Here is a 26,468-nt window from a genome sequence, read left to right on the forward strand (position 1 = left end):
GGTAATAAAGGAAAAATTAGGGCATTTTATGTATTGAGGCGGAAATAACTCCACTCTCCCTTCGAGACGCTGGTTCGGGGCCAAGTGAGTGGGGCGCGGAGAGGAAGAAAGAAAAGGGGGGTGGAGAGAGAGGAAGGAAGATATCTCCGAACCCTAATTCTCCTCTCTCGGACGCCTTCTCGAACGATTCCTTTTCGGATTTCTAGGGCTTCCTCGACGAACTCAACATGGTTAGTATCGTGTGATTTTTCCACTCTATAATCGATCTCTCGTTCAGTTCTTGGTCAGAGATTCCCATTTCATGGCTGTGATTCTTTTTCCCATTTTTCTTTATTCTCAAGAAGGTTTTTTCTTTCCTCTTTTATCTATATTGTTTGTATTATTTTTCCTTTCAAGCAGTGTTATTGCTTGGGAATTCCTCCTTTGTTGATTTATATAAATGGTCATATATATAAATCGTCTTCCTAATGCGAATTTTTTGAGATACCCATTGTTGAAATCACCACATGTCCTAAAAGGTAGATGAAGTAGATTTATTTATATATTTTATATTTTCTTACACTTCTTCACATGTGGGCCGGACTTTTCTTTAATGGGTGAGCTCAACATGTGAAATTTTTAATAATGAGGTTAAAAAGTGCGGAGACAGGGTTCGAACTCAGGATCTCTACTCCGATCCCATATTAAAATCACCGCTTGTCCCAAAAGCTTAAGTTGATGGGATGAGGGAGATTTATGTATATATTTTATACCCATGAATAGTACAAAGTTATGTATATACTTCTGGATTATAAATTCTTTGTGAAACAATAAAAGGCGAGAGGTTTTCTGTGCAGTCAAAGATTTCTTATTTGCAGTAAGTTTTGGGGTTTTCGATAGTTAAAATCTTCAAGCCAAATGCATAAGAGGAATTCATTTCATCAATTTGAAGCTATTTCAAGAAAAATTGAAATCTAAAGAACATGTATTGGCTGCTGAGTTACTTGTGCGCCTTCATTTCATTAATGTCTTGGTTATTTATTTATTTATTTTTGGGTGAACTATGTTGGATCTCATGGTTGTAAATATTCTTGCTGTGAACTATGCTGCAGGCTTGAACTCTGTCTCTAACAATTGAAAAAGAAATTTTTAATTTTGGCTAGCTCTTTTAACCTGAGTGAGGTCTTACTTCTTCTCAATAAATTTGTATGTACTGTCGACAGCATAAATTGGGAAGAGGACATCGTGACAAAGTTCAGCAGTTTATGACAATAACTGGAACCAGGTATACTTCCTAATATTTAATTAATGCATGTTGTCAAACTTCCTCAGTCTTACCTTTTTTCTTGAACTTTGCTAATGGGTCCGGATATGTTGGGATCAACTAGGTTTGTTGTAGTTGGGTTCTTTTGACATCATTATAGGCTATTTATTTATGGGAGTGTTATCATATTCTTCGTGGATTCATTAATGAAGATTGAACATGAAAATAGTACCTACTCTACATAAAAATTACATAAATTGGATAACCTTGCAACCATTTTACGGTACTTGCATCCTGTCTCTCACAATGAAACAGAAGGAACGGAGGTAGGGGAAGAATGAGAAGACTTTAGGCATATACATAATTTGGGCATAAAATGCAAACTCAATCATTCCACTGATTTCTTGATCGTCAAATTCATAATCTGTGGGTGAACAAAATATGAATGCTTAATTTATCATCTATTAACCATCCATTCAACTGCAGCTATGTTAATCTCTGATGCTGTCCGGGAAGGAATTGGAATTCTAACTTTTTCCTCTTTCTTTTTTTTTTTTTGGGGGGGGGGGGGTGCGAGGGCGCATGAGTTGCTAAGGACAATGTATTGACATGATTATAACAATTTTTCTATGGGTTTATAATAGTGATGGTCTCAAATTATCATCGTTTATTATAATTTTGATACAAAAATATTATAAATTAATTATAAATTTATTTTTTGATTTAAATTGCTCAGTAAAATGATTTTTTTTTGAAGAATTCATTTTAAAATACTATTTCTTTTGTGTTTAAACTCTTCAATGTAGGATATCATCAGACAACAGTGGCCAAAATAGTTACATATTAGTATTATAATGGATGTAATATATGTCGGTTGCAATTGATTGGTGTTTTGAATCTGGATATATTTTCAACACAATCGAGGTTTCATGTACTGTAACAGTTCGTATTAAAAGCACTCTAGATATGACAAATTTGATCTATTGTATATAATTCTTAAGGGTTGGGGCTGGCTTTGATGCCTCACCTTATCTTGCAATCCCCATGCCGAAAAAAGAAAGAAAAAAAAAAAAGAGAAACACAATCGCTCCCGTTGTCCTTGGCCTCCACATTGTTTCCTCACATGCCTCGTACATTAAAAAAAAGAATCATGTTAACTAACAATAAAAAAGGATACGTATTTACTTCCTCTTCCGTTGTTTCTTTATCTTTTAGCTTTAATGATATGTATCAAATAGTTCACACGTTCTATCTCAGTAGATTCTCTCTCCTCTCTTTAATTGGATATTCTTGACTCCCTATCCTCTTTAATTATAGCCTTGCATTTACACTATCATATGCATCGCACAACTATCTCTTATGTTTAGTCATAAATCGAAGATCCTATCTCGATAGACTCTCTCTTCTCTTTACTCACAACTAAGGAAGGCTGAATTGACCAGGACTTGGCAGTTCAGGCTGTATTGCGCCGAATCGGTCAAGAACCGGAATGGCTTGAGGGTCGGTTCAGCCTTGCTCAGTATTCTAAAAGACCCTGAGACCCTTTGTTTGGTTTTTTAAATGCTCTCAAGATTCATTCTGAGCCTCATCACACATCCCAATCCCCCCCCCCAAAAAAAAACCCTCTTATTGAAACCCTAGAAGAAGATCCTCTCCCCCTCTTCAGTTCTCTCTCTCCAACTTTCCCTCTTTGCCTCTCTCCCCCCTGAAGCCCAACACGACCTTGCGGCGCCCCCTTATCTTCATTGCTTGGCTGCTATAGTTGGTATGGCGGACTGCGGATGCCATGAACGGGGAAAGCGAGATCCCGAGACCCTCATCCTTCATTGCTTGGCTAGGAGGGCAGTGTCGAGGCATTGGAAGTGCTTGGAAATTGGATGGAAGGTGCTTGGAACTTGGATGGAAGGTGCTTTCTCTCCCTCTTATTGTTTCGGTATGTCCCAGAACGGAATGGTACGGTTCCATACCGTGGTGCTTTCTCTCCCTCTTATTGTTTCGGTATGTCCCAGAACGGAATGGTATGGATCCATACCGTATCGTACTGGTTACAAGCCCTAGTACTAGTTCAGTGGATCTTGAATAACTTTTTCATGGTTCTTCCACTTGCATGGCTTTAGAACTTATTAACAACCATGCAAGTCCCAACTTCTAAAACTTACAAGATATGTCATTCCATTAAAAAAAGCCATAAATGTGTGTCTGAGCTATTATCAAATTCCAAGCATTGAATTACCCTAGACTTTTATTTTGACACATTAATTCCATATGCTCATTCCTTTGCGGAATAGTTAAACTAAATATGTATTAAAACCAAGGTTGGTTGAATCAGTACTGGTACCAATACCGGTCAGCCATCGATTCGGTATGTTACGGTACAATATCGACAAACGATATGCCATGGCATGCCGGTCATCAAACCAGCATGCCTGTTTTCTTTTTTTTTAATTTTTTAACATTTAATGAAATGTCAAATTTTTTTATTTTTTGAATGATTTTAACTTTAATTTGGTGTTTCTCGATGTCTCTTGATGTTTTTATTAGGGTTAACATCCTTGATGTTTTTATCATTAGGTACATGTTAAATGCTGCTTCTTGATCCTAAATAGATCCTAAATATATCATGAAATGCAATTAAAGTAGATGTAGTAGTATATTTGTAAAAAAAATTGTGAAATACAAAACATACAATCAATTAAATATATTTAATGTATAATATATATTTCGTCATCTAAAATCTGATGGAGTATTGATATCTCTCGTAGATGTTGGGATCATTTACATACTCAGGAGGCACATCAGTCTACTCTTCTTACATGGCGTTGTAGTCTTGTACACTGAACTTATAAGGTACGCGCTGCCCCGGATTATGGCTGGTCTTGGATCTCTCGCTGAAGCTCTAGCTATGGAAAATATCATTTGTTTGATAATACAGTTGTGAAGGGGTTCATTCGAATATGCCAGTAGCAAAATCTGATTTGTAAGGTGTTTCAGTTGTATAGGATAGTAGTTATAGAAAGACAATGTCTCAGACGCACCATATTCATATCCGTATGGGTCATAGGCTGTCCGTGATTGTAGATAATAAGATCCAATGTATGATTCAGAATCTGATACATCTATAGATTCTACTTCACCTGCGAGGTCAATTGTAGCTGCATCATGTCCTTTTGAACGTTCTCAAAGTTATGCAATCATTTCTTGTGGGCTTTACTAGATCATGCATCGTGGTTTTTGTGTGGCATGTATAAATTGGGACTTACAGATGAATTGAAGACTATCTTGTGGCTATCTTATAAACAATGACCTCATGTCTTCCACTATGTTTGGCCACTAGATCCATCATCATTAGAATTATCTCTGTTGCTCTTTCTGGTTCTGAGTTTAAGTGAACTGACTCCACTCTCTCCATCGAAATTGCAACTGGCTTTGCTTTTTCCTTCAAGTTGTGTCGAGCAGCTCTTTGCTTTCTCTTCATGCCTCTCTTTGCCTGGTTATGCTAGGAGGATTGATCGCGCCATCCTGATTGAGTAAATTGGGTAACATGGTGATCTTGTTTAAGCATCTCTTAGTCACATCTTTAGAAGGATATCTTGGACATGGAGTTATGTAATGATCGGCTCCCACTGACCCTTATGGCAATGGCTGATCGGCTGAACGCGTGCGTGGAATGCTATGTTCTGCCCATTGTTTTGCATTCATCCTAGTCTTAGCCTTGCTGGCTATAAAACTGGTCGATCGTGGAGGCGACCTAGGCCTATTAAGCTCTGTTTTCTACTACTGGCCTACAAGCTATTAGATCATGGGATCATCCTCATCCAAAATAAAATCATTATGGATCGGATCTGTATATTTCAGCTCTTTTTTTCGAATACACTTGAGCCTTAATCTTAGATTGTAGTGGATATATACGAAGTCATTGAGGTGCCTCTGTCTTAGATGGTTTCTTTGCTTGCTGTGGATGAGGATGAGAATGAACCAATTGCGCTCGTAGCTACTCGAGAAGACCATCTGAGAGAGAATTCGAATGGCTAGTTGTTTAAGATTTCTCGTTGACAGACCAAAATGAACCTATCATTCAGCTACAAAAGCATTGAAGAAAATTATATATAAGATAGTATCATATTAGTAATTATAAAACACCAAGTAATAGTTATCGTTGATATCTAATATACTTCGATTTATAGTTTTCTTACTTTCCATGGCTGTCGAGGCTCCAAAGCTGTCAGTGCCCCTCCTAAATATTTTCACATATGGAAAAGAGATGTGTTATAATATGTTAATGTTTGAAGACTTGAATTGACTTAATTTACGCATGCCACTTAAGTTAACTTCTTGCAGACACAGAGCCGTGACTTCTTGATCAAGCTCCATCTTATTTGAAAAATATTGCATAGGGCGATCAGAAGTTTCTTATTTGTATCGATCCTAGATGCGTTGCACTGGAACCTCAGGTTCAGATAATAAGTTACCAATAGAATTTGCAATTATTTTAGTCAAATATTTACAAGTACAGGAGTAGTCAAATTTTTAATGTTCTTGCTTACTAAATGCAATTTTCTACCCATCTGGTAACTCCACTTTGCTCAATGATATCGATGCACTCCTGAAAATGCTTCGGATCTGCTTCTATGATCTGCTTCTTTGCCCTCTCCATATGATACAGAAAGCTCGTTTGGGGGTATCTCTCACTATCCACAGCTCAAAACACTTTATATAATGACTTGTTCACTATCTTTTTGTTTGTTGCCTGTCTTGTCATCAAGCTCTCCACATGGCTTTATTTAGTGTCGACTCTTGCAAATCTACTCACCTCACTTAGCATTGACAAACATTTGATGCAATTCTGATTTCTTCTCAAAGAGGCTATCAAGTGCAATATAGTTAGTAGCAAACTGTATAACAACTGATCTCAAGATTTTTCTTGTGTGTACCTCTTTGTCAGTGATAGGATCTATGTGTGGTTCTAAATAAATCTGGTGATGGACTGGGCTGCCTCTACTGTCTGCTGTATTCTACGAATTTTTTCAATCTCCATTAACATGAGATTGATACAACGTGCAATCCATGAGGCTCAGAAAATATGTAGCCGCTTTTCTATCATGATCTCCTCAGTGCCTTTATATTGTGGCTAGTTATCATTGATGACTTGCACGACATTCTCTTCTTCTACCTGATCAATCACATGCTCTATTAATCTGTATGGCATCATGTACCTGATTGAAAGAATCAATTGATTGTTGCAAGAAAGTCTTCGTGCCATAATATGTCAGAAAGTTGATGATGCTCCTCTTAATGGTGTTCTGCTCAGTAGGACCGATTCAATCATCAAATATCACCATTAATCCACATGTGGGCCATTTGCTTTTATACGAGGCAATGCACTTCTGTAACTCCTTGTTGTTGTCAAGGAGCTCACCATAGATGTCCTTCAGTTTTGGAGGATTCATATTTAGATCAGCATCCTATATAGAGAAAATGACAGATCTATAGTACACATTGCTCACTGCATTCGACTGGATGTGGCTGAAGCAGAATCACGATGCACTAATTCATAACATATCCTTCTTATCTTTTTTCAACATGGTGTCAATCTTCTACAATTTTGAATTTCTATTAGAGAAGGCATGTGCATCTAGATCATAGATAGTGGCTCTTAGTTGAATCTTTCTAGAGGACTTCTTCCTACTGCAAAAAGCTCTTAACATAGATGCAATACGACCATCATCTCTAATGACGACTTTTCTGACTGAGGTCTTCCTGAACTTTGGATCTGCTCTGTCAGTTTCAGAATCAGAGTTGGACTTATACTATGGGGGCCCAAATCGAACCCTATGCCTAGCCACTTTGTCCTGCTATTACTGATCATCCAATTTCGTCCAAATGGTAGCTTGGATTCATGCCTCGTCATCTGGAACAAAGGCCTCCTTTAACTCTCTTGAGTGATAGGAAGGTGGCTTTGCTGTTCGACGGTCCACGTCCGTCCGTTTTTAGGCAACCCTCCTTTGCTGCTTTAAAATTAATAAAGTATGTCTTCATTAGTTGCCGGATCTTCTGTGGGCATTTTTGGTACATATATACATTGGGATAACTACCAACCAAGTGCTGTTTCAATCTGATTACCCCTCTTTTCTTAAACTTTATGCTATTCTAGTTGCAGCTCCAATCGTGCCAACTTGAGATCATCTGCCCATGATCTCAACTAATGTCATGCTTTAGATCTTTCTTTCTCTTCAGTGGATTCATTCTTGCATGTTTATCAAGTATATGATAGTTTATTAATTATTAAAAAATAATAAAATTTTGCTATGATGAAAAATATGTTTTCTTTTGAATTCGGGCCTAGACTATGATTGCGCCCAAACTTGAATTAATAGATACCAAATTTAGATTAAGAGTAGCTTGCATGCCCTTAAACAAGCTTTTAATTTTTATTTTATTTAATTTTTTAATTTTTTAATTTAAAAATAATAGATTTAACAAAAATTAAGGATTTTAGTGTTCTTGTGTAGATCATTCATAAATCTACAACATATCATGAAATCATGCTAAAATCAAAACTTTTAGCATGATCTTCATTTTTCATTTTTTTGTTGGTTTTAGCCTAAAAAAGAAAAAAACAGAAGAAATAGAGAGGGGGAGAGCGGGAATATCTTGAAAGAAGCTTGAATCTTGCGTTTTATTATTGAAATCATTGTTAATTTTTGATTTTCATAGGAATTTTTTGGAGAAAATTGAAGTGAGGAGGCGTGATGAGCAATGTGAGCTTCTCACACCTGCTCTCTTCAATTATTGGAGGAGAGGGGGGCAAAACCAGACCGAACTGGTGTGAATCGTGCGGTTCGTACTAGTTCCACTTTGAACTGCTCGGTTTGGAGCGGTTCGCACCGATTCGGTGCGTTTTTCATTTTGTGGGGGGGAACGGTTTGGAGCAGTTCGTATTGGTTCAATGCATTTTTCATTTTGTGGGAGGGAATTGGCATGGTTCCCTCCCGCCCTGAACTAGGCGGTACCGCACAATTTCCTCCCACCCCCAACCAAGAAGTTCGGCGCGGTACCGCATACCATGACTAGAACTGTAGCATGTGCAAGTACACAATTTGGTGGATGGTCAACTACTACATGAGTAGTAAGGTAAGATGCATATTACATGGCACGAGCCCCTATAGAGGAGCGATGTTTCTGAACAAACATGAAGAAACATTTGTAGGCACGTCGCCCTTGAGTACTTTGTTATTGTTATGTTTTTCAAATTTCCACTTCTCTCGAACCAGTTAATTATGTGCATCTCAGATTAACTCTCTAATTAAAGGAAAGGTCCATGTGTAAAAGGGTGTCTTCGAACCGAGGGATTGAGTTGAACCCCCAAAAGTTTAATGCAAATGCACATGGGCTGTGGAGGGGGAAATGCCATGGGACACACGATGGAGTGTTGAACACTTGTGCTCATGGAAAGAGAGCAATTTAGAAAGAAATAGTAAATGTGGAGTCCACTTGGGAATGAAGTCAGTGCATCTGTGCAGTTACTTCGTGATAGTAGATTAGCTAGTCATTATCATTATTGCATCAAACACTGGAATTGTGCAACGCCTCTTGAAACAAGAAATAATTTTATTGCACTAACAAATATGGATCCAAGTAGTTACACATAATGTTATTTTATTTGCAACTATCATGGCATGGGAAAAAGAAAGTAATATATGCGGTGATCTGACCATTGTCAAGTTGAAGTGGAGAAGTGAATCATCTGTATGGGAGAGGAGAATTAGGTTGTGAAAGAGGATGGAGAATATAAATGGGCTTTGGGAGATATATGGCGAGACATAGTCGGGCATCTCACCAGATTTGGCTTTTCTATTATTTCCATTGAACTTCTTAATTTGACAGGAATCTCAGTTTTCCAATATGATGATATTAAGTCAAATACTAAATGGTGAACATTTCCTCTTTTTATGAATAATAATCTCATGCCAATCTGGATGTCTAAAAGTATGAGATAACTACTATTGTTTTCATTGACATAATTAGGTCTAACATGTCGTTCTTGTGAGTATAGGTGTTCTTCTGCTAGATTTTGGGGTGAGGTGGGTTTTGGGGTGGGGCAAGGGGCCGGGGGGAGAATGGTTAGGTTTTAGTGGTTATTCAGAGTATTTAGAGAGCTTTTTCTTTTGGAGGTGGAGGGGCCCTGGGCCGGCATGGGTCACCCCAGCTCCCCTTGCTTCTACCTTTGGATGCCCTATCTCTCACAGTCGCTAGATTGTTGAAGGATGGCTTCCCTTGAATTGCTTCAAGCAAAGAACCTTCTGATTTTTATAGAACTCCTCTCTCTTGCCTCTGTTATGTTAGAGACCCATTTGTCTTATTCAGATTTTCCTTTTGCTATTTTGTGCCTCACTCTACCCACCTTCATCTCCATCATGTTGACGACCTTATTCCGTGTTTGCATTGCTATGGCTATTTTTATTATAACATTTTGTTTGATCTTAGTTTTGCCTGAAAATCCTCCTAGTTTGATTATTTATGGGATTATTTATTACAACATTTTCTAATACCTAATCAAACTTTGCCTCTTCACTGAAATATTTGTTTGTATGTTCTTTATTCTCTCTCTTACCTATTTTGTATACCATGTAGGGTTTGATCCCCCCCACGAGAAATGCCATTCCTGCTTGAAGCTTTTATATGAGCCCTCCATCATTATAGTCCATTAAAAATCTTCTCCCTTTTCTGAACTGATGCTAAAGTCATTCTTAATTTCAAATTTCCAATTCCTTAGTTATGTATTTTGCATCCTGTGCATGACCAGAATGTGTTGAATATTTAGTTAATTTCAGCTATCAGTTTGTTAATGTTGTGCAACAATTGTTGTTTTCTGTGCATTAAGATATTCTAAGTCATGCTTTTGGAATGGTGCAGTGAGAAGGTTGCTCTTCAGTCTTTGAAAGCCAGTGATTGGCATCTAGAGGGGGCTTTTGACTTTTTCTATAGCCAGCCACAAATTAGAGCAGTGACAGATTCTAGACGTCTTGAAGAGCTATACAATAGATACAAAGGCAAGTTATGTGACTTATAGTATCCCAGCTTTGAAGAAATATTACATTCTGTAAGTGCTCCTTAGAATTCCTCTAATCCATAAATAGCTGGATTGTAATATGGTGACAATATAGAGGGTTGATTTGTTCAAACTTTTCATTCTCTCTTCTTAGTTATATTGTAAAGTTCTTACCATTGAAATAAATTGTTGGACTAATGCTTATGCTTTTGCCTTTGGATAAGCTCTTAAGCTATTTATTTTTTGATAATTTACGTGTTGACATCAGTTTGTATATTTGCATAGAAGTGTACCATTGACATCAACTTATCAAGCTTTGGAAATTTTAATAAGTTCAAGTCTTGTGCTCCTGAACACTTGCTTTCCTAGCTTCGACTTTGTACATTTATAGGCACCCTAAGAAATCAAATCCCATTTGACACATGTTTATGGTTTGATGGTTCGAAGATTAAAGCATGTAAACAAGTTTGTCTTAGGGGTTTTATAGGTCAGGGTATTTGTATGAGCATTTTGAGGTGCTACGTCATTTGTTATTGTATTCAGGGTTACTGTGTTTTCTGGAATGCCATATTTCAGGCCTCATCTCCCATACTTTAAATGAGTAAATAGTATGTGTATTGCATTAGGTATTTATTTCATAGTTGGAAATAACAAAAGGAAGAAACTGTTTCGAATATTAGCATTTAAAACAATTAGTATGCACCACTTGATATACTCTCATGCATGATAAACTTCCTTGATTATATATAACACCATTCAGAAGTAAAGAAGGGAAGAAATTTTATCCAATACTATCATTTAAAACTATGAGCATGCGTTGTGTGATATAGTGTGATGCATGATAACTTGATAGGTTCTATATAATACCATTTGCATGACAAAACAGAATGTCATGTAAGTAAGATCTATGCGGCTATTATGTGTTTATCTTAGAACCATGTTAGGCCACCCCTGCTTCTTAACAATGCTTAATATGAGATAGCTTTAGTATTGTTTCTTATGATAGAAGGTGTAATGCATGGACTGTTTTATTTGATTTAGGGTTTAGGATTTTATTAGTCAATACTGATGTAGGACGTAGGATGGTGGAACCATTCCGAACCGCCCGGTTCAGGGTGCATTAAGCTATACCGGTGGCGGACTGGGATGATTCCTGGCTTCAAATCGAGAAAATGGCGAAGGAGGGGGAGAGGGAGAAGGAAAGAAAGGAAAAGAGAGAGAGAGGGAGAGGAATGGAGGGAAAGAGAGGGAGAGCGAGGCGGTGACCGAGGGCTGCTGAAATAGGGCTAAGGGAGAGGGGGTGGGGGGGGTGGGAGAGGTCTTTCAAAGCCCTCTCTCCTCCATGCATTGGAACAGGGGTTTCGAAATAGGGGCTTCAGCCATTTAAAAATATAAAATGGGACCAAAGCACCGGTTTCCTTTCGAAATAGAGGCTCCGTCCCTGTTCCGACGCATGGAGGGAGAGAGGGCTTTGCCCTCGGCCCTATTTCGGCAACCCTTGTCACTTTTCATATGCTTAATAAGACATGTGATTGGAGAAGTCAAACACCTGGTTTTGGTTTTGTTATTCCGGAGGTGAGAAACCTATTTCCCAACCTGGTTCTATCTCACTGCTGCCCTCTCCCTCTCTCTCCCTCACCCTCTCTCTCTATTTTCCTCTCTTTCCTTCCCCCTCTCCCCTTCCCTCTGCCTCTCTCTCTCTCTCTCTCTCTCCCCCTCTCCGTCGCCTTCTTGCACTCTCTCCCTCTCCCTCCCTCTCCCTCTCCCTCCCTCCCCCTGCTTCCCTCTCTCTTCCTCTCTCCTTCTCCCTCTCCCCCTCTTGTTCCAGTTTTCCTATCGATTCATGTTGGAACGGCGTGGCATGGGAGTGTATCATACCGTTCCGCTGGACTACTAGCATGGGTGCCGGTTTTGGTATTGCGGATCTTGTGTATGACAATAGGAGAATTAGAGTTTTAGAGAGGAGAGGAAGATTGAGTGAGAGAGCGATAGAGAGAGGAAGTAAGATGACCGAACTTGGCTCAACCTGTCTATTCATTTTTTTAAAAGAAATAACATACAAGTCCTTTTCTAGACCCCTGTTATAAACTCACAAGCTTAATCAACAAGTTAATGAATTTAATCCTCTTTGGACTCTTTACAAAGATGACTAATAAATTTCTAAAACATACAACTTAATCCTCTTGAGACTCTTTACAAAGATAGCTGATATAAATTTGTAAAACAAACAACTTATTGACCCCTAACAACTCATGGGTACTGTAGCATCACTGTTCACTCTATAGTCATGTAAACAGTAACCGACCCCTAAACTTAGCTAAATTAACTCCTGGATATGGACTTAAAGATCTTGTGATATGTTTTTGAGTGGGTATTATTAGACTTTAAAAAACTCTAATGATTTCGATCTAAAGCCTACAATTAAAGAACTTTAAATCAGCAAATTTCAGGCTATCGAATGTGATGCAATTATGTCTCGCATTATTCACTTTAGCTATGCGGCTCTTGTCCCCGAGTTCTTTCTCCAAAAGCTTGATCCTCCATTGAGCCTCTTTGATTTGATCATGGGGGCCCACATAAACTTCTCTTGCAATAAGATCATTCATTTTTTGTTTGATGTCCATTGTTTTACAAGAAACATGGCATGGATCATTCGTTTGATGGCGATCTTCAAGGAATCAAGCAAATCAGTAAGGAATGGATCTTCATATGGCTTGATTTTGATCTTTGATTTTATCTTACTTACTTGATCTTGCTATATATGCTCCTCACATGGATTTTCATTATTTTGATCTTTTGCCTTTGAGAAGTCTAACGGATCATCAACTAACGGATTTTCAATTAACAAGTCCTAGATGGTGGTATTGCTGCATGATGGATCCTCATAGACTCTTCACATGATAACTTCAATCTTAGGCTCTTCACACATTAGTTCTTTGGCTTTGTCATATTTAAGATTCATGATTGGTAACTCGATCTCAGGGAGCTTTTCAACACCTAAAGCCACTGCAATTGCTTGCAATTTAACCTGCATCAACATCACATCATTATTGATAGATGCCAACTTGTTGTCCATCTAGCAAAAGATCTCATATTTGACCTGCTCATTAAGATCACCAATTCTGAAACTCAAGTCCTCATTCATGATTATTATAAAACAAAAAGAAAATAAGAAGTAAATATAAATAAGATCAAGAAGAAGAAGGAAGAAAAGGTAGGATTCTTTGGCTTTGATACCAAATTGATGTAGGACAAGGAGAGAATTAGAGTTATAGGAGGGGGAAGAGCGAGTGAGAGCGAAGAGCACAAAGAATGTCTTTTCTCCACTCTCTTTACAAACTTACAGAGTTGATCCACAAGTTAATGAATTTTAATCCTTTTGGGATTGTTTAGAAAGATAAAAACAAATCCCTAATAAAATTTCCAAAACAAACTACCTACCGACCCTAACATCTCACAGGTACTGTAGCATCACTATCTACACCTACACTGGCATGAAAAATAACCAACTTCTTAACTTACCTAAATTGACTGTTTCTTGACCTCCAAAAATTATGGGCTTAAAAATCTTATGGTACAACCTTGTTTGGGTATTATTGGACTTCAAAAAAAAACCCTAATGATTTCAATCTAAAGCCTCCAATTAAAGGAATTTAAATTAGCAAAATTCAGTCTATGGATGTGATACAATTTAGTCCTGCATCAAATACTCCCATGAATTACTTGTTTACAATCTTTAATCAGGGTTATAATGTTAGGATTTATGATTAATTAGAGCGAACATCGATAGTTAGCTTTCCAAGTTACAATGAATGCAGGTCAAGTGTTTGGGATTCGATAACAGAGAAGTATCAGAGGAATACAGACATCAGACATTGACTGAGACTTTTTTATATAAAAAAAATTGTTGTAGCTGCAAGTTAAGACTTCTGATTTATTTGATAATCACATGAAGTTTCAGAGAAAATTCCTGTAGAAGCTGGGAATATTCCAAGTTTGATGAGGGTACTAAAAAGGAACTATATTGCATGCACCATTGGTTCAAGCAATTAATAGATTAACAGGAACTCACTACATATCTTACAATTGCTTTTTCATATACATTTCCATCAAATTGTAACAAAATTGAGGAACTTGGATAAAACTTGTAAAATACTATGATGATTTCAAGAAGTTTATGTAGTATATGCCTTAGAAAAGAATATGTGACGATGTCTGAATTAAAGTATGAATTTCTCTTTGTAAGAAGCTTATAGGCACTTGATCTTAAGATATGAGAGGAAAAGATTAGTAGTCTATGAGGACCAGAGTGATGGTGGCAATTTGCAGGTTCACTAGAAGATATCTTAAACTGGAGTGTGATTGTATCTTTCATTGTGCTATGCATGTCTCATAGGAATATGTTTCTCATTTGGACTTAGTACATTCTGTGTTTTGTAGATTACACAAATCCTCAGAGAAAACCAAACCTTGTCATCTCTTCATCAATAACATCTCAAAATATAGGGAAATATTAGTGGCTTACTCCAAGGTTGCATGAAATTAGACTGCAACAAACAAGGTAGCTCTGGGTACTCATCCACGGGCCAGCTAGGTTTGACTGTAGGTCTCTTTCTTGTCTAAAATTGCCTTTCCCAAGATTTACCATTGATTCTTAGAATCTTAAGGGATTGAGCTTAGGTTGATGGTTCGTTGTTAAATTCTTTTCACTTTTTAAGAAGTTTTCTAGGCTTAGAATAGTCAGATCCAATTTGATAATAAAAGGTTTGCATGATAATGATGATATGTCTCTGATGCTATTGAGATGAACTTGTCTCGGGTGGAGTTTCTTTTATAATACAAACTCTAATTGCTACACATGCAAAAAGGGTCATGATCTAAACTTTGTATTTTGATGTTTCGTTAAAGTCATCCCCTTTAAATAAATTTATTACATGATGTCACAACTACAATGTACGCTCAACTTTCATTTTGATTGTTTATATAGCTGCATCAGTGTTTGGAGTTTTGTCAACTTTTATGCTCTCTTTTTTCTCTCTAACTTGTTAACTCTTAAGGGTGGTGTGTCAACTAAATGTGATGAGATTCTATCAAACTTAACCACCAACACACCCCCCCCCCCCCCCCCCCCCCCCCCCCCGGTGGTGTGTCAACTAAATGTGATGAGATTCTATCAAACTTAACCACCAACCACCCCCCACCCCCCACCACTCCCCCCCTCCCCCCCCCCCCCCCCCCCCCCCCCCCCCCCCCCAACCCCAACCTTTTTGTTTTCTCTCCCCATAGTCAATCATAACGTTTATGTAAAACAGGACACATTCATTCATGTAATGCAACTTCAAGCCTCACTTATCACTGTGAACATGTAAACAAAATGCTCTCTCCTCTAAAGTTATGGCGTCAGCCATGCGTCACCGAGAGGGACATAAAATATGCCTATTTGTTTATCCCATCTCCAATGTCTTGACAACCACCATTTATAATATATACCAGATTGATAATCCAAGAATTGAATCTTCTGCTCCTTCCAAATCATACTTTTTTCTCGATGATTACATTATTCGCTCATTGCTTCTGTTCCTCTGCCGATGACATTAATATCTAGTATATGAGCAGATGGGACGCTTAGCTTGCATTTGCTGGTCCATTATGAATTCTTTTACTTAAAACCAAGTTTTTAAACCCTGGGGGATGGCGGTGTCTCGGTTTGAACGTGGAATGGAATGTCCCACATCCCGCCTCATCTTGGCAGCCATCCCGGTTGAGCACCAGTATAGGTACTGCCCGTCCTTTATTTTTCCCCTTTCTTTCATTTTCTTTCTTTCTTTCTTTCTTTTTCTTCTTTCTTTACTGTCTTCCTTATTTCCTTCCTTTCTTTTTTTTCTTCTTTTGCCCTTCCATTTTTTCTTTCCTTACTTTCTTTCTCTTCTTCCTTCTCTTTTTTTCTTCTTCTTTCCTTCCTTTCTTTTATTTTTCTTCTTCTTTCTTTGCTTTCTTCCTTGTTTCCATCCTTTCCTTCACTTTTTCTTCTTTCCTTTTTTCTTTGTTCCTTCGTTCCTTTCTTTTTTTTCTTTTTCTTTCTTTCCTTTCTTCCTTTCTTCCTTTGTTGCTTTCTTCTTTCTCTCTTCCTCCCAGCCTTAGAGTGATTTCACCCTGCATAGGTGGGTTTTGGGGTCCTTCCCTGTCCCAATTTCTGTTTTCTCATAGGAACAAGACAGGATGGTAGGGACACTCCCAATCCCACTCGGGTTTAAAACCAGCCTTAAACTATATGAAGCATAACATTGATCTTATAAGATGTTATTGTGGGCTCATCTTGAAGGTCTTCACAGCTTTTCCATGTGATAAAGGAGACAATAATGTCCAACCTTTTTTTATAGCTTAGTCACTACTTTATTCTTCAACAGGTGCCACTATGTAGGTTTTGGGATGAGATGTGCCTGGTTGACAGTGTGACCAGCTATCTTGTTTTGGGCCTAGTATTTGGTGGCTGGATGCCATGTGATTATTGACTTATTGTCATGATGTTGAAAGACTACTTTAACTTTTACTAGCTTCGCTGGTGGCATGCGATGATGGAGAGCACACGTGTATGTCAATTTGCTAGTTGAATCTTTTATAGAATAATTTTAGTCTTATTTTATAATCTTCATGTGAGTCAAACTACAGTGTGTTCAAATTCTTATAATTAATTTGTAAATCTCTCCTGGTTATGGTCTGTGGCCTATCAAGTGTTTGTTTTCGCATTTGCACTTAAGTTGCATAGGTGAAATGGGAGCAACAAATGTCTTTGAATATATAAATGATCCTTATTTATTTACATGCATGGTATATGCCAGATTTTGTGATATTTGGCTGTTATATAGCTTGTTGATTGTGGAGTTATCTTGACGATCAACACTGTTCTATTAATCTTGAACCACCATTCTGTCTAATGTTGTATGATTGACTGCTATTTCAGAGACATTTTAATTCATGCACTTGATTCCCCTGGTATCAGAAATCTTTGGAATTGATTGCTGCTGAGTTGTCTTGATGCAGAAAGTACCCATTTGAATCCTGGATTTCTGCCTTTTTTCATAACATATTTGGACTCCCAAACATAATGCCTTTGTGATGTCTCTACATTATAGTGATGGACTAAGATAGGAAATGAAATGATGCTGAAGTTGGACAAATTAATAGGAGAAGGTGACTCCAAATCCCATAATTTTTGGGAAATTAGAAATCACCCTTTAAATTGTTTTTGGCATTTTGAAATTACAGGGACGGTGGATTTAGATTCCTTCATTTCATCACTTTGTTAGTATTCTCAACCTATCAACTCAGACATGTGATGGGAGATATTGCGGATTTAAGATAATCAAGCATCCATAAAGGGGCTTAGTTACATTAGTCGTGGAGTACTATGTCAGCCACCTTGATATTTGATAGTTTCCAATTTGCCTTTTTCAAGATATCCTGTTAAAGAAGGAATCACCATTCAATCCTTTTCTGTATGACCCACTATTTTTCCACTACCTTCTGTTTAGTACCTCCTTAACTTTCTTCTACTTCATAATCATTTGAAGTTGCCCTGACTGGAAGCAATTTAGTCAGAAATAGGGAGCACCATCATGTTTTTTCAGGCATGGTAAATGAGTTATGTCTGGTACAGATATCTGCTTAACTTTTCTTAATGGTTAAGAGATAATTTGTTGCTTCCCTAGTAAGGAGTGATGCTATAGAGTAGTGAATTTTTGGTAATTTATCTAGGGCGAACTTCCTGTTTCTTTGTGACTTGCTGTTTGTTCATCATGCATTTCGGATGAAATTGAGGAAGGAAATGTTTGGGCTCTAAGATGGTTGAATACCTTTTTGGTAACTTGTTCTTGAAGTCTATTGTTCTTTTTTTATTGATCGCTTCGCCTTTGTTAGTGCTGTATGATTGATAAAGTTGTTCTACTGGTAGAAATGGTCTCGGCAATATGATTTTGTTTCATCATCGTCATTGTTCTCTTTTAGTAGTTGAAATTTTGCATGGGCAGATTGAAATCTGAAAAAAACCAACAGAACTATCAGCTTCATTAAATTATTAAGGTGCTGGTCAGAGTGATGATCTGGAGATTTAACATTACAGGTGTTTGGTGATTATGGGAACTATCATGGTCACTATTCTAGAGTTCACTCCTACTCGACACCCCCTGCCCCTAATTGCTCAATTCAGTCGGCCAAGTTTATTATTCTTTGGATTATAATTCTAGAAAACTTCTTTGATTTTTGCAGACCCTTATGTTGATATGATCATGGTTGATGGTATATCTCTTCTTTGCAATGACTTGCAGGTGAGTTTTTTGTTGGTTGTATTTTCTTGTGTTCTCATTTTATGTCCTTTTCTTACCATGTTTTCACTTTCTGCACCAATTTATTTATACCTTTGTCAATTGTTTTACGTTTTCTAAATATTGTACAAGTTTTGGTTATATAGTAATTCTTGGTTCCCTCTTCCCACCCTGAAAATCTTAACAAAGCAATACCAAAATGATGAGCTTTTTTTATGGGATAAATGCCCACAAGTTTGATATTTTGTTTGAGATATTTTGATGAATTTTATGAATACAAAGCAAGTACGCAGAACAATAATCATAACTCACCAGTCATAAGGCATATATATATATATATATATATATATATATATATATATATAGAGAGAGAGAGAGAGAGAGAGAGAGAGAGAGAGTATTAAAATGTTATTGCTTGGTACAAGAAAGAGTATCTTCTATATGAAGAAAGTAGAAAAATAGGGAAAGAACAGATAAGGAATCTGCAAGAATAGAATTGTATACCCAGATGGATATTTCTTTTTTTGAGGACTCTCCCTTTTAGTTTTCTTCTTTAGTCAAAATAGAGCATTTGAAACCAGCAACATGTTCAGAATTTGCTGTTAGAAAACAGGAAGTTTGAATTAGAAATTGAATGCATGATTGTAGATTTATGCATTGCTCCTTTGGAAGACCTCTTATTGTAAATGGATCTTATCTATGTATGTAAAGGAAATTTGAGTGGATTTCTGATTGGGAGTGCCGAGATGCTTGTGGATAATATTTGTGGTTTCCACTTGTTTTTTTAGAGGAGAATGCTACTGCAAAGTGCAAAAGCTGTCGGAGGGAGAGAAGGAGAAGGAAAGAGAGGAGCGGGGGCAAATCACTCTCTTCCAAGGCCGCAAATACCACTTTGGCAAATCACTTACATGCCCACCGCAAATCCTTTGAATCCACCACAAGGGAGGAGAGAATAGAGAGAAGGCAAGAACAATTCCCACAAAAGAATTCTCACTAATCAATAACTCAAGGATCTTAAGTATTTCTAGTGTGATTATAAAAGGAGCCTCAGTGGGGTTTTATAAGCAGCACAAGGGGGCTTTTTTCAAGTCTTCTTCTAACTCGAAGAATCCTGACTACTAACTTTCCTAATAACATCAAAAGTTATCAAAGAGAAAGTTTACAAAAATCAAACTATGTACAATTAACTAACATCAAACCTTTCTAAGTGAGATAGAAAAATAACTAATCATCAAAATCTAGTTGACTCATACGTACTAGACTTGGGACCATGTAGCCAGGATCTGTGTTTCGTGCATCCAAAACTCGTGACCCATGCGGTCGGGATGTGTCTTAGGTGCTTCGACGTCAAGTACCTTTGAGCCTCTTGCTTTGGCATCTAGCATTTCTACACACACTGTAGTTCCTAAGGTGCCACATTTCCCTGAGCAGAGAGATGAGATTGAGACAATTTTGAATGATGAGGTTGTTACTTCTTTTGATGGTGGCTTCATTATCTTTTCCAACGGAAAGGCCGTCCTTCATCTGATGCTTCTTTGGTTACAGAGGATAAGTTTTGTGCCTTAGATCCTGAGCTTCTCCAGTGGTACTTGCAGTCAACTAATCCAGAATCAAGTTTTTTCCAAATGGGGAGTGTGATGGAGGACCGTCCATTCAAAAGGAATGCACTTATGTTATGCATAAATATAGAAATTGGAGAATTTTTATTTTTTTAGGGATCCTAGAATTTAATTTTCATGTGGACTTCAGGGATTATCTTATTAGGATTTTGGGATGTTTTTATAAACCCACTACTATGTTAATTGAGAGCACGGTTTGCATTATTGAGAATACAGATTTTCAAGTTGCTCTTCTCTCCCGCCCTCTCCTCTTCTTCTTCTTCTTCTTCTTCCTCTCTCTCTATCTCTTTCTTCTATCCTACATTTGAACCTCTAGGTTATGTCATGGTTTCTGTCTTCTCCATGGTTTATCTTAAATTTGCATTACTTTGTTAATTCTTTCTCCTCCGTGTTCCCCGTACAATGCATATGAACTGTAGGTTAAAACTTTTGCCTGACATCAAGTTAGCTGTGGGTGTAAATTAGCTGGATGGGCATGTAAAATTACATTTGGTAATGAAGACAAATATTGGTGCATCCCTCCAAGACATAGCAGAATGACAGTAAACTATGTTTGGAGATGTTTCCAAGTCAACACAGCTTCCTTTTTGCAGGAAAAGAAAAATCAGATTTTTTGAAATCTCAGTATAATTTAATACTGTGAAGCAAGGTCTGCTGAACCGGTCGGTTGGGAAGAAGAAGAGAAGGGAAAAAAAAGAAGAAAAAGAGAGGCCGCAGGAAGCGCGCCCGCACACAGGGGCGCGGGCACGAGTGGGGAAACACGTCCCCGACTCGTGCCCGTGCGTGTTCCATGCGGTGGGAATCGCGCGTCCATGTGCGGGGCAGCGAGTCCACGTGTTGCCCCGTGTGGGCTTTTCATGCCACTCCGTAGCATAACGCGTCCGCGCATTTTTTTTCTTTTTTTTTGAGCCGGTATCGGTCTCCACCGGTATGTCGGTTCGGTCGGTTCCACGTACCTTGCTATGAAGTCTAGTGGATGAGCCTATTCACCTTTTGTGAAGAAAATTGTAGTTGTTATCTTGATGTTCATGTTCTTAATAGATGAAAGATCATTCTTTGTATGCATGCACACACACAATGTCCCGAGTGCACGCACCTAGAAAGCTAGATAATGGAGGTGCCAAATTTCTAGTTATGTTGATAGATTTCTAATGTTATCTTGGTTAGTTTGTAATCATTACATTTGGTGATCATCAAGGTTCACTGGACAGATACCAAAGGTCGTATTGGCTAGTGACCAGTTTTGTATGGTATGGATCTGTACTGTGCCGTTCCGGGGCGTGTATCGAAGCAGAGAGAGCTAGAGAGGGAGTGGGAGAGGGATAAGGAGAGAGAGGAAGAGAGGAGGGAGAGGGAGAGGGAAGGAAGAAGCCGAGCCGTCATGGGGGAGCTTCGGATTCGACGATAGGGACCGAGGGGGGAGGGGGAGAGAGAGACTTACCTGGTTGGGGATCTTGTCGTCGTCGTCGTCGAACCAGTAAGGGATGGACGGCTTCGGGGATTAGGGTTTTGAAATGGGGGAGAGACAATACGAATGGGGTGGGTCGAGCTTTATATTCCCAACCAAAAGCTGGAATCATGCTGGTAACCGACTGATCCGGTTCGGTACATCTAGAACCAGTCGATTTGGCCTGGTTTGGCTAACCTTAGTGACTATAATTGCAAGAGCTATTGTACATGTGCTATTAGTTGGAATACTCCTGGTTCCACCTTCTAGCTGAATATGACAAAGTGAAACCATCAAGACAAACTATGTGAAGCAATATTTCACTTTACCTCTAGTTAGATATTTGTGAACCAAAAAACTCACTAAGGTACAGAATTTGATGTTATAACAGTTCGGTATTTATGTATTAATCTCACTTACCTCTAGTAGTTAAATATTTGTGAACCAAATAACTCACTAAGGTACAGAATATCATGATATAACCAATGCACCATGTATGCATATTTGATTTCTTGAAGCCTACTGTTAGAAGTTCTATGTATTTATTTCATTCCTTTTTATAAATTCCTCCTATATCTAGTGACATACTGTTCTTTTCATTTGGCTCTTGCAGGTGGATCCTCAAGATATTGTTATGGTGCGTACATTTCTAGTACCAGTAACACCTTTCTTTGAGTAAATTATGCTATTCTTAGACGAGATTATAAATGATTTTTATATTGGACTCCTTTACCTTTACATTAATGTGGTAATGTTTCGAGGCATATTAAATTTCTAAAGGAATTCTTTATAACCATGAATGGGTATTTGGATTTTAAGTAGGATCTGGAAGTTTTGCTATGCAGTTGTCTAACGGAATAAGAGGATTGAATATGAGGATTAAGTTTTGGCCTTGCTTAGAGAGTTATTTTATATGCGAAAGATGATTGCAATTTGCTATTTATAATTGTCCTGTGTACATGCATAAGTCTGTAGGAACTTTGAAGGTTTTCTCCCTGGTTGTATTTGTCTAGACTGGGTTATTCAGTAAAGTAGCTTTGCTCTGCCAATCAGTTTTCCAAGTTTCATGGCAGGTTCTTCTCTTTCCCAAAGTTGCTTTCGTTGGGAACTTGGGAACAATTCAAAAATGATCGGCATCAGAAGTAGTGTTCTTCATGTAACCTTTTTTAATCAATCTCAGATTGGATTTTAATTCATGAAGCTAATCACCTGCATGTGACTAAGCTTGACAGTTGAAGTAGATTTTAGCTTGACAATGGGATAAGTTGTGTTCAATCAGATATTGCTGATGCGAAATAATAATAATTAATTACTAACCTAATATACATGGAAGCTTCTTCTGGACAGCAAACTTTGCCAATGTGTGAAGGTTGCAGTTCACATAATATTTGCTTTAAAATTTTACGGGAGTCACCTTGACATTACCTGCTGCAAAGGTGCTGCATGACTTGGGTTTCTGTGTTTGCAACAGTTGGTTGTATCTTGGCATATGAAGGCTGCTACAATGTGTGAGTTCTCTCGGCAGGAGTTTATAAGTGGATTACAATCACTTGGGTGAGATTTTACTCTTTACTGATAGATTTTTCCCCCACTTTTTATATTCAAATGATTTTTTTTATTAAAGCGATAAAGGATACAGCTAAAATTGAATCATTTTTTTTGCAGGGTAGATTCAATTGAAAAATTTCGCGAAAAATTACCATCACTGCATGATGAGCTTAAAGATGAAAGTATGTGTTTCTATATCACTGGGAAGTGATCCAGTATTTACTTCATTGAAATGTGCTTAAATGTTAGTTAAAATTTAAAAATAGAAAAAGAAACCATATAGTACATGTTGATGAAAATGTGTTTTTGGCACGTGTTGAATCTTTTCCATATTTAAGATAGCTTTATGTTGCAAAATGAATTACTTAGGTGGAAAAGTATTTTTTCATCAAACTGATGTTTGCTTTGTTCTCTGTCATCCAGATAAATTTCGTGAGATCTACAACTTTGCATTTGGTTGGGCAAAAGATCAGGTATGAATTAGTTTCTTTCCATTATAATCTGTTTTGCCTCTGTAAGGTCCTTGATCAACCTTGTTTCTGCCACCTACTGATGCAGTTAAAGTTCACTAAATGACTAATGATTTTATGTCATTTCTGTCTTGATCATATTTTTGGTGGCTCTTAATTTTTTTTGGGGGAAAACTCGAAATTAATCTCATATCTAATTGGGGAAATGTAGTGCTCCTTAATAAGTTAGAACTGTAATTCAATCACTTAGTAAGAGGTAATAAATTTTACATATGAAGTACAGAACAAACTGTGACGAGTCACAAATGATGGCATCAACTGAAGTGAAGAATTTCCATTGCTTAACTTCCTCCGTTAATCTTGACCCTAGTTTCTGATTTCACCATCATTTTTTACTGGAAATATTGTTGGTGTTGTGATATTTGCAGGGTCAAAAATCTCTGGCTTTGGATACGGCGATTGGCATGTGGCAGTTACTGTTTGCTGAAAAGCATTGGCCCTTGGTTGACCATTGGTGCCAGTTCTTACAAGTAGTACTTTTACCTTTTCTATTTAATAATTTTTGCTTCATGCTTTCTTTAATCAAATTTCTGTTGCGGCAACAAAATTTAATTGCATCACATTTCTGCCTTATATTTAAGTTGTAATAACTTACCTATTTTGATATATGACTTTTTTACTTGATTTAGTACTTATTTCTTGGGTTGGTTCCATGTAGATTGCATTTATCTGTCTGATGCTGCTGCATGCTTTTGCTGCACTTTCCTTTGCACTTGATCTTTCTGGATGCATTTTTTACTTTCTTCATCTAATTCTTTATGGCAACTTATTTGATTTTTACTTTCTGATTCAGGTGAGGCATAATAAGGCAATCTCAAGGGACACTTGGTCCCAGCTATTGGAATTTGCTAAGGTACATGCGAAATATTTGTTGCATATTATTGTTTCAAGTCTGTTATTAAATTGTATTTCTGTAAACTCAAGGGCAATCCATGCAGATAGAAACTCTAGGATACTCTGGGTTTGTTACTGTAGCTAAACTTTATAGGCAAAGAGAAGAGTCATATCTAATTGTATTCTTTTTCATAAACTTACGTGTTGGTACCTGATGCATAATATGACAATAGTTGTCATCAACTTCACATCCATATGTAGTTTATGATTGATATGGATATGCCCAAGGTTCTCCGTACCGGTACCGAACCCCATACCGGTGCCGCACTAGTATAGGCGTACCGAGTGTCGGTATGGTACGGTACGCTCGGTACCGACCGTACCGATATTGGTATACCGATACCGGTATCCATCGGTACGGGTACGGTACGCTCGGTACCGACCGGTACAGCGAACTCATATGCCTGTAGGTGTTTAACAAATGAATGCAATATATTTTGTTTAATATATTTATTGGTTGTAAAAATTCTGAATAATTTTCGGAAATTGCTAAAACTGTAATGGAACTGCTAAAACTGGAAACTTAGATCAAAACTGAAACCAAAAGTAAGCCTTTGAACCTAGTTGCATGTGTATAAAGCATGTAAAATATTTTTATTTATTCATGTGCACATACATGATTTTCTTGTTCTGTTTTCAATTTTATGTGCTGGTTGGACTTGCATCTAAGATTAAGTTTATGTATTGTTTTTTCTTATTTTATTTTGCTAATTTTATTACATTTGATTTTTATCCCCTTTTAGAATCATGTTCTATAACAAGATCTATATTCCTTGTAATTTATCTCATTTCAAATGAAATAATGCAGTAGCATGCTCACAAAAGGGAGCTTTTCTACCCTGTAACCTGAAAAATCTTCTGCTTGCTTGGGCACTTGAGCATATATATAATTTTTTAATTTCTTTCTTGTTCTATGCAGACAATCGATCCTCAGTTATCCAACTATGATGCAGAGGGTGCATGGCCCTACCTTATTGATGAATTCGTGGAGTACTTGTTCGAGAATGGGATTGTCCAGCGTAAAAATTGAAAGGAAGTTGGAAGATGAATTGTGGCATAGACAATTAGCACACAAGCGTACATCACTATCAATTTCTTTTCAGTATTTGAATTTTTTTACACCCACGGTATGGCACTAGTTGCTCTTGAATTCAATCAGTTGCTCCATTAGAGAATCTTTAGCATGGTGATGGAAGAAATGTTCTACTCTTCTGGCTGGCCAGTGAATATCCAAATGGTATTAGTGATTCATTGATGTCTTGGTTATCATATGGTTGAGTTTTAATACTATTTGGTAACTTTTTGGTGCAAGCTGCCTGTGATTGGTTTTTATGTAACGGATGGTAACATTTGCACAATTGGGATGAAAAATAAGAGCTGTTGATTTTAGAGATGTTAACCTTCCATATCAAAATCTCTCATCGGGCGTCTGACTACCTCATGCATCAGTAATCTGCCGTATGGGAATCAGTTGACATGGGCTGAACCTTTTGTTCCCACTCGCGATTTCTGGAATATTAGAACTAAAGACTTTGTTTTGGACATTGGAAGATCTTGGATGGGGTCTATTGCCCGAGGTTCCCCTCCTTGTTGGTTTATTCTCACTTGGAGAATTGAAAGGGGAATATACATGGATGAGCCTATATATCACTTGTACTGCATTATTTATGTTTTTATGTTTTATACATTGTAATGTAGTATTGTGTTATATTATATTTTTGGGATTAGGAGAGATTAATTTTCATATTCTGTTCTATGTCCACCCCACCCCCGGGGTTGAAGCTGAAGTCAGAGCATCTCATTTTATAGGGCACTTG

The 26,468-nt window shown here is 37.6% G+C and overlaps 1 protein-coding gene across 3 annotated transcripts; it reads left to right on the forward strand.

Moving 5' to 3' along the window:
• Positions 1-26,057, forward strand: LOC103715917 (uncharacterized). Of its 3 annotated transcripts, none has more exons than XM_008803713.5 (11): positions 1-230; positions 1,203-1,264; positions 10,157-10,293; positions 18,558-18,616; positions 22,293-22,316; positions 23,151-23,233; positions 23,345-23,409; positions 23,651-23,700; positions 24,126-24,227; positions 24,551-24,610; positions 25,571-26,057. In XM_008803713.5, exons 1-11 carry the CDS (start codon positions 228-230, stop codon positions 25,679-25,681), a joined length of 756 nt encoding a protein of 251 aa, XP_008801935.3. In that variant the 5' UTR covers positions 1-227; the 3' UTR covers positions 25,682-26,057. The 3 variants fall into 3 exon arrangements, with proteins under 3 accessions (XP_008801935.3, XP_026663829.4, XP_088557313.2); XM_026808028.4 differs by lacking the exons at positions 1-230; positions 1,203-1,264 and adding exons at positions 2,942-3,149; positions 4,006-4,090; XM_088701187.2 differs by lacking the exons at positions 1-230; positions 1,203-1,264 and adding an exon at positions 3,000-3,149.
• Positions 26,058-26,468: the final 411 nt, after the last annotated feature.

The sequence above is a fragment of the Phoenix dactylifera genome, chromosome 7, assembly GCF_051530095.1.
Source record: "Phoenix dactylifera cultivar Ajwa chromosome 7, Ajwa_hap1_PhDact_Kaust_v1.1, whole genome shotgun sequence".
Taxonomy (NCBI): domain Eukaryota; kingdom Viridiplantae; phylum Streptophyta; class Magnoliopsida; order Arecales; family Arecaceae; genus Phoenix; species Phoenix dactylifera.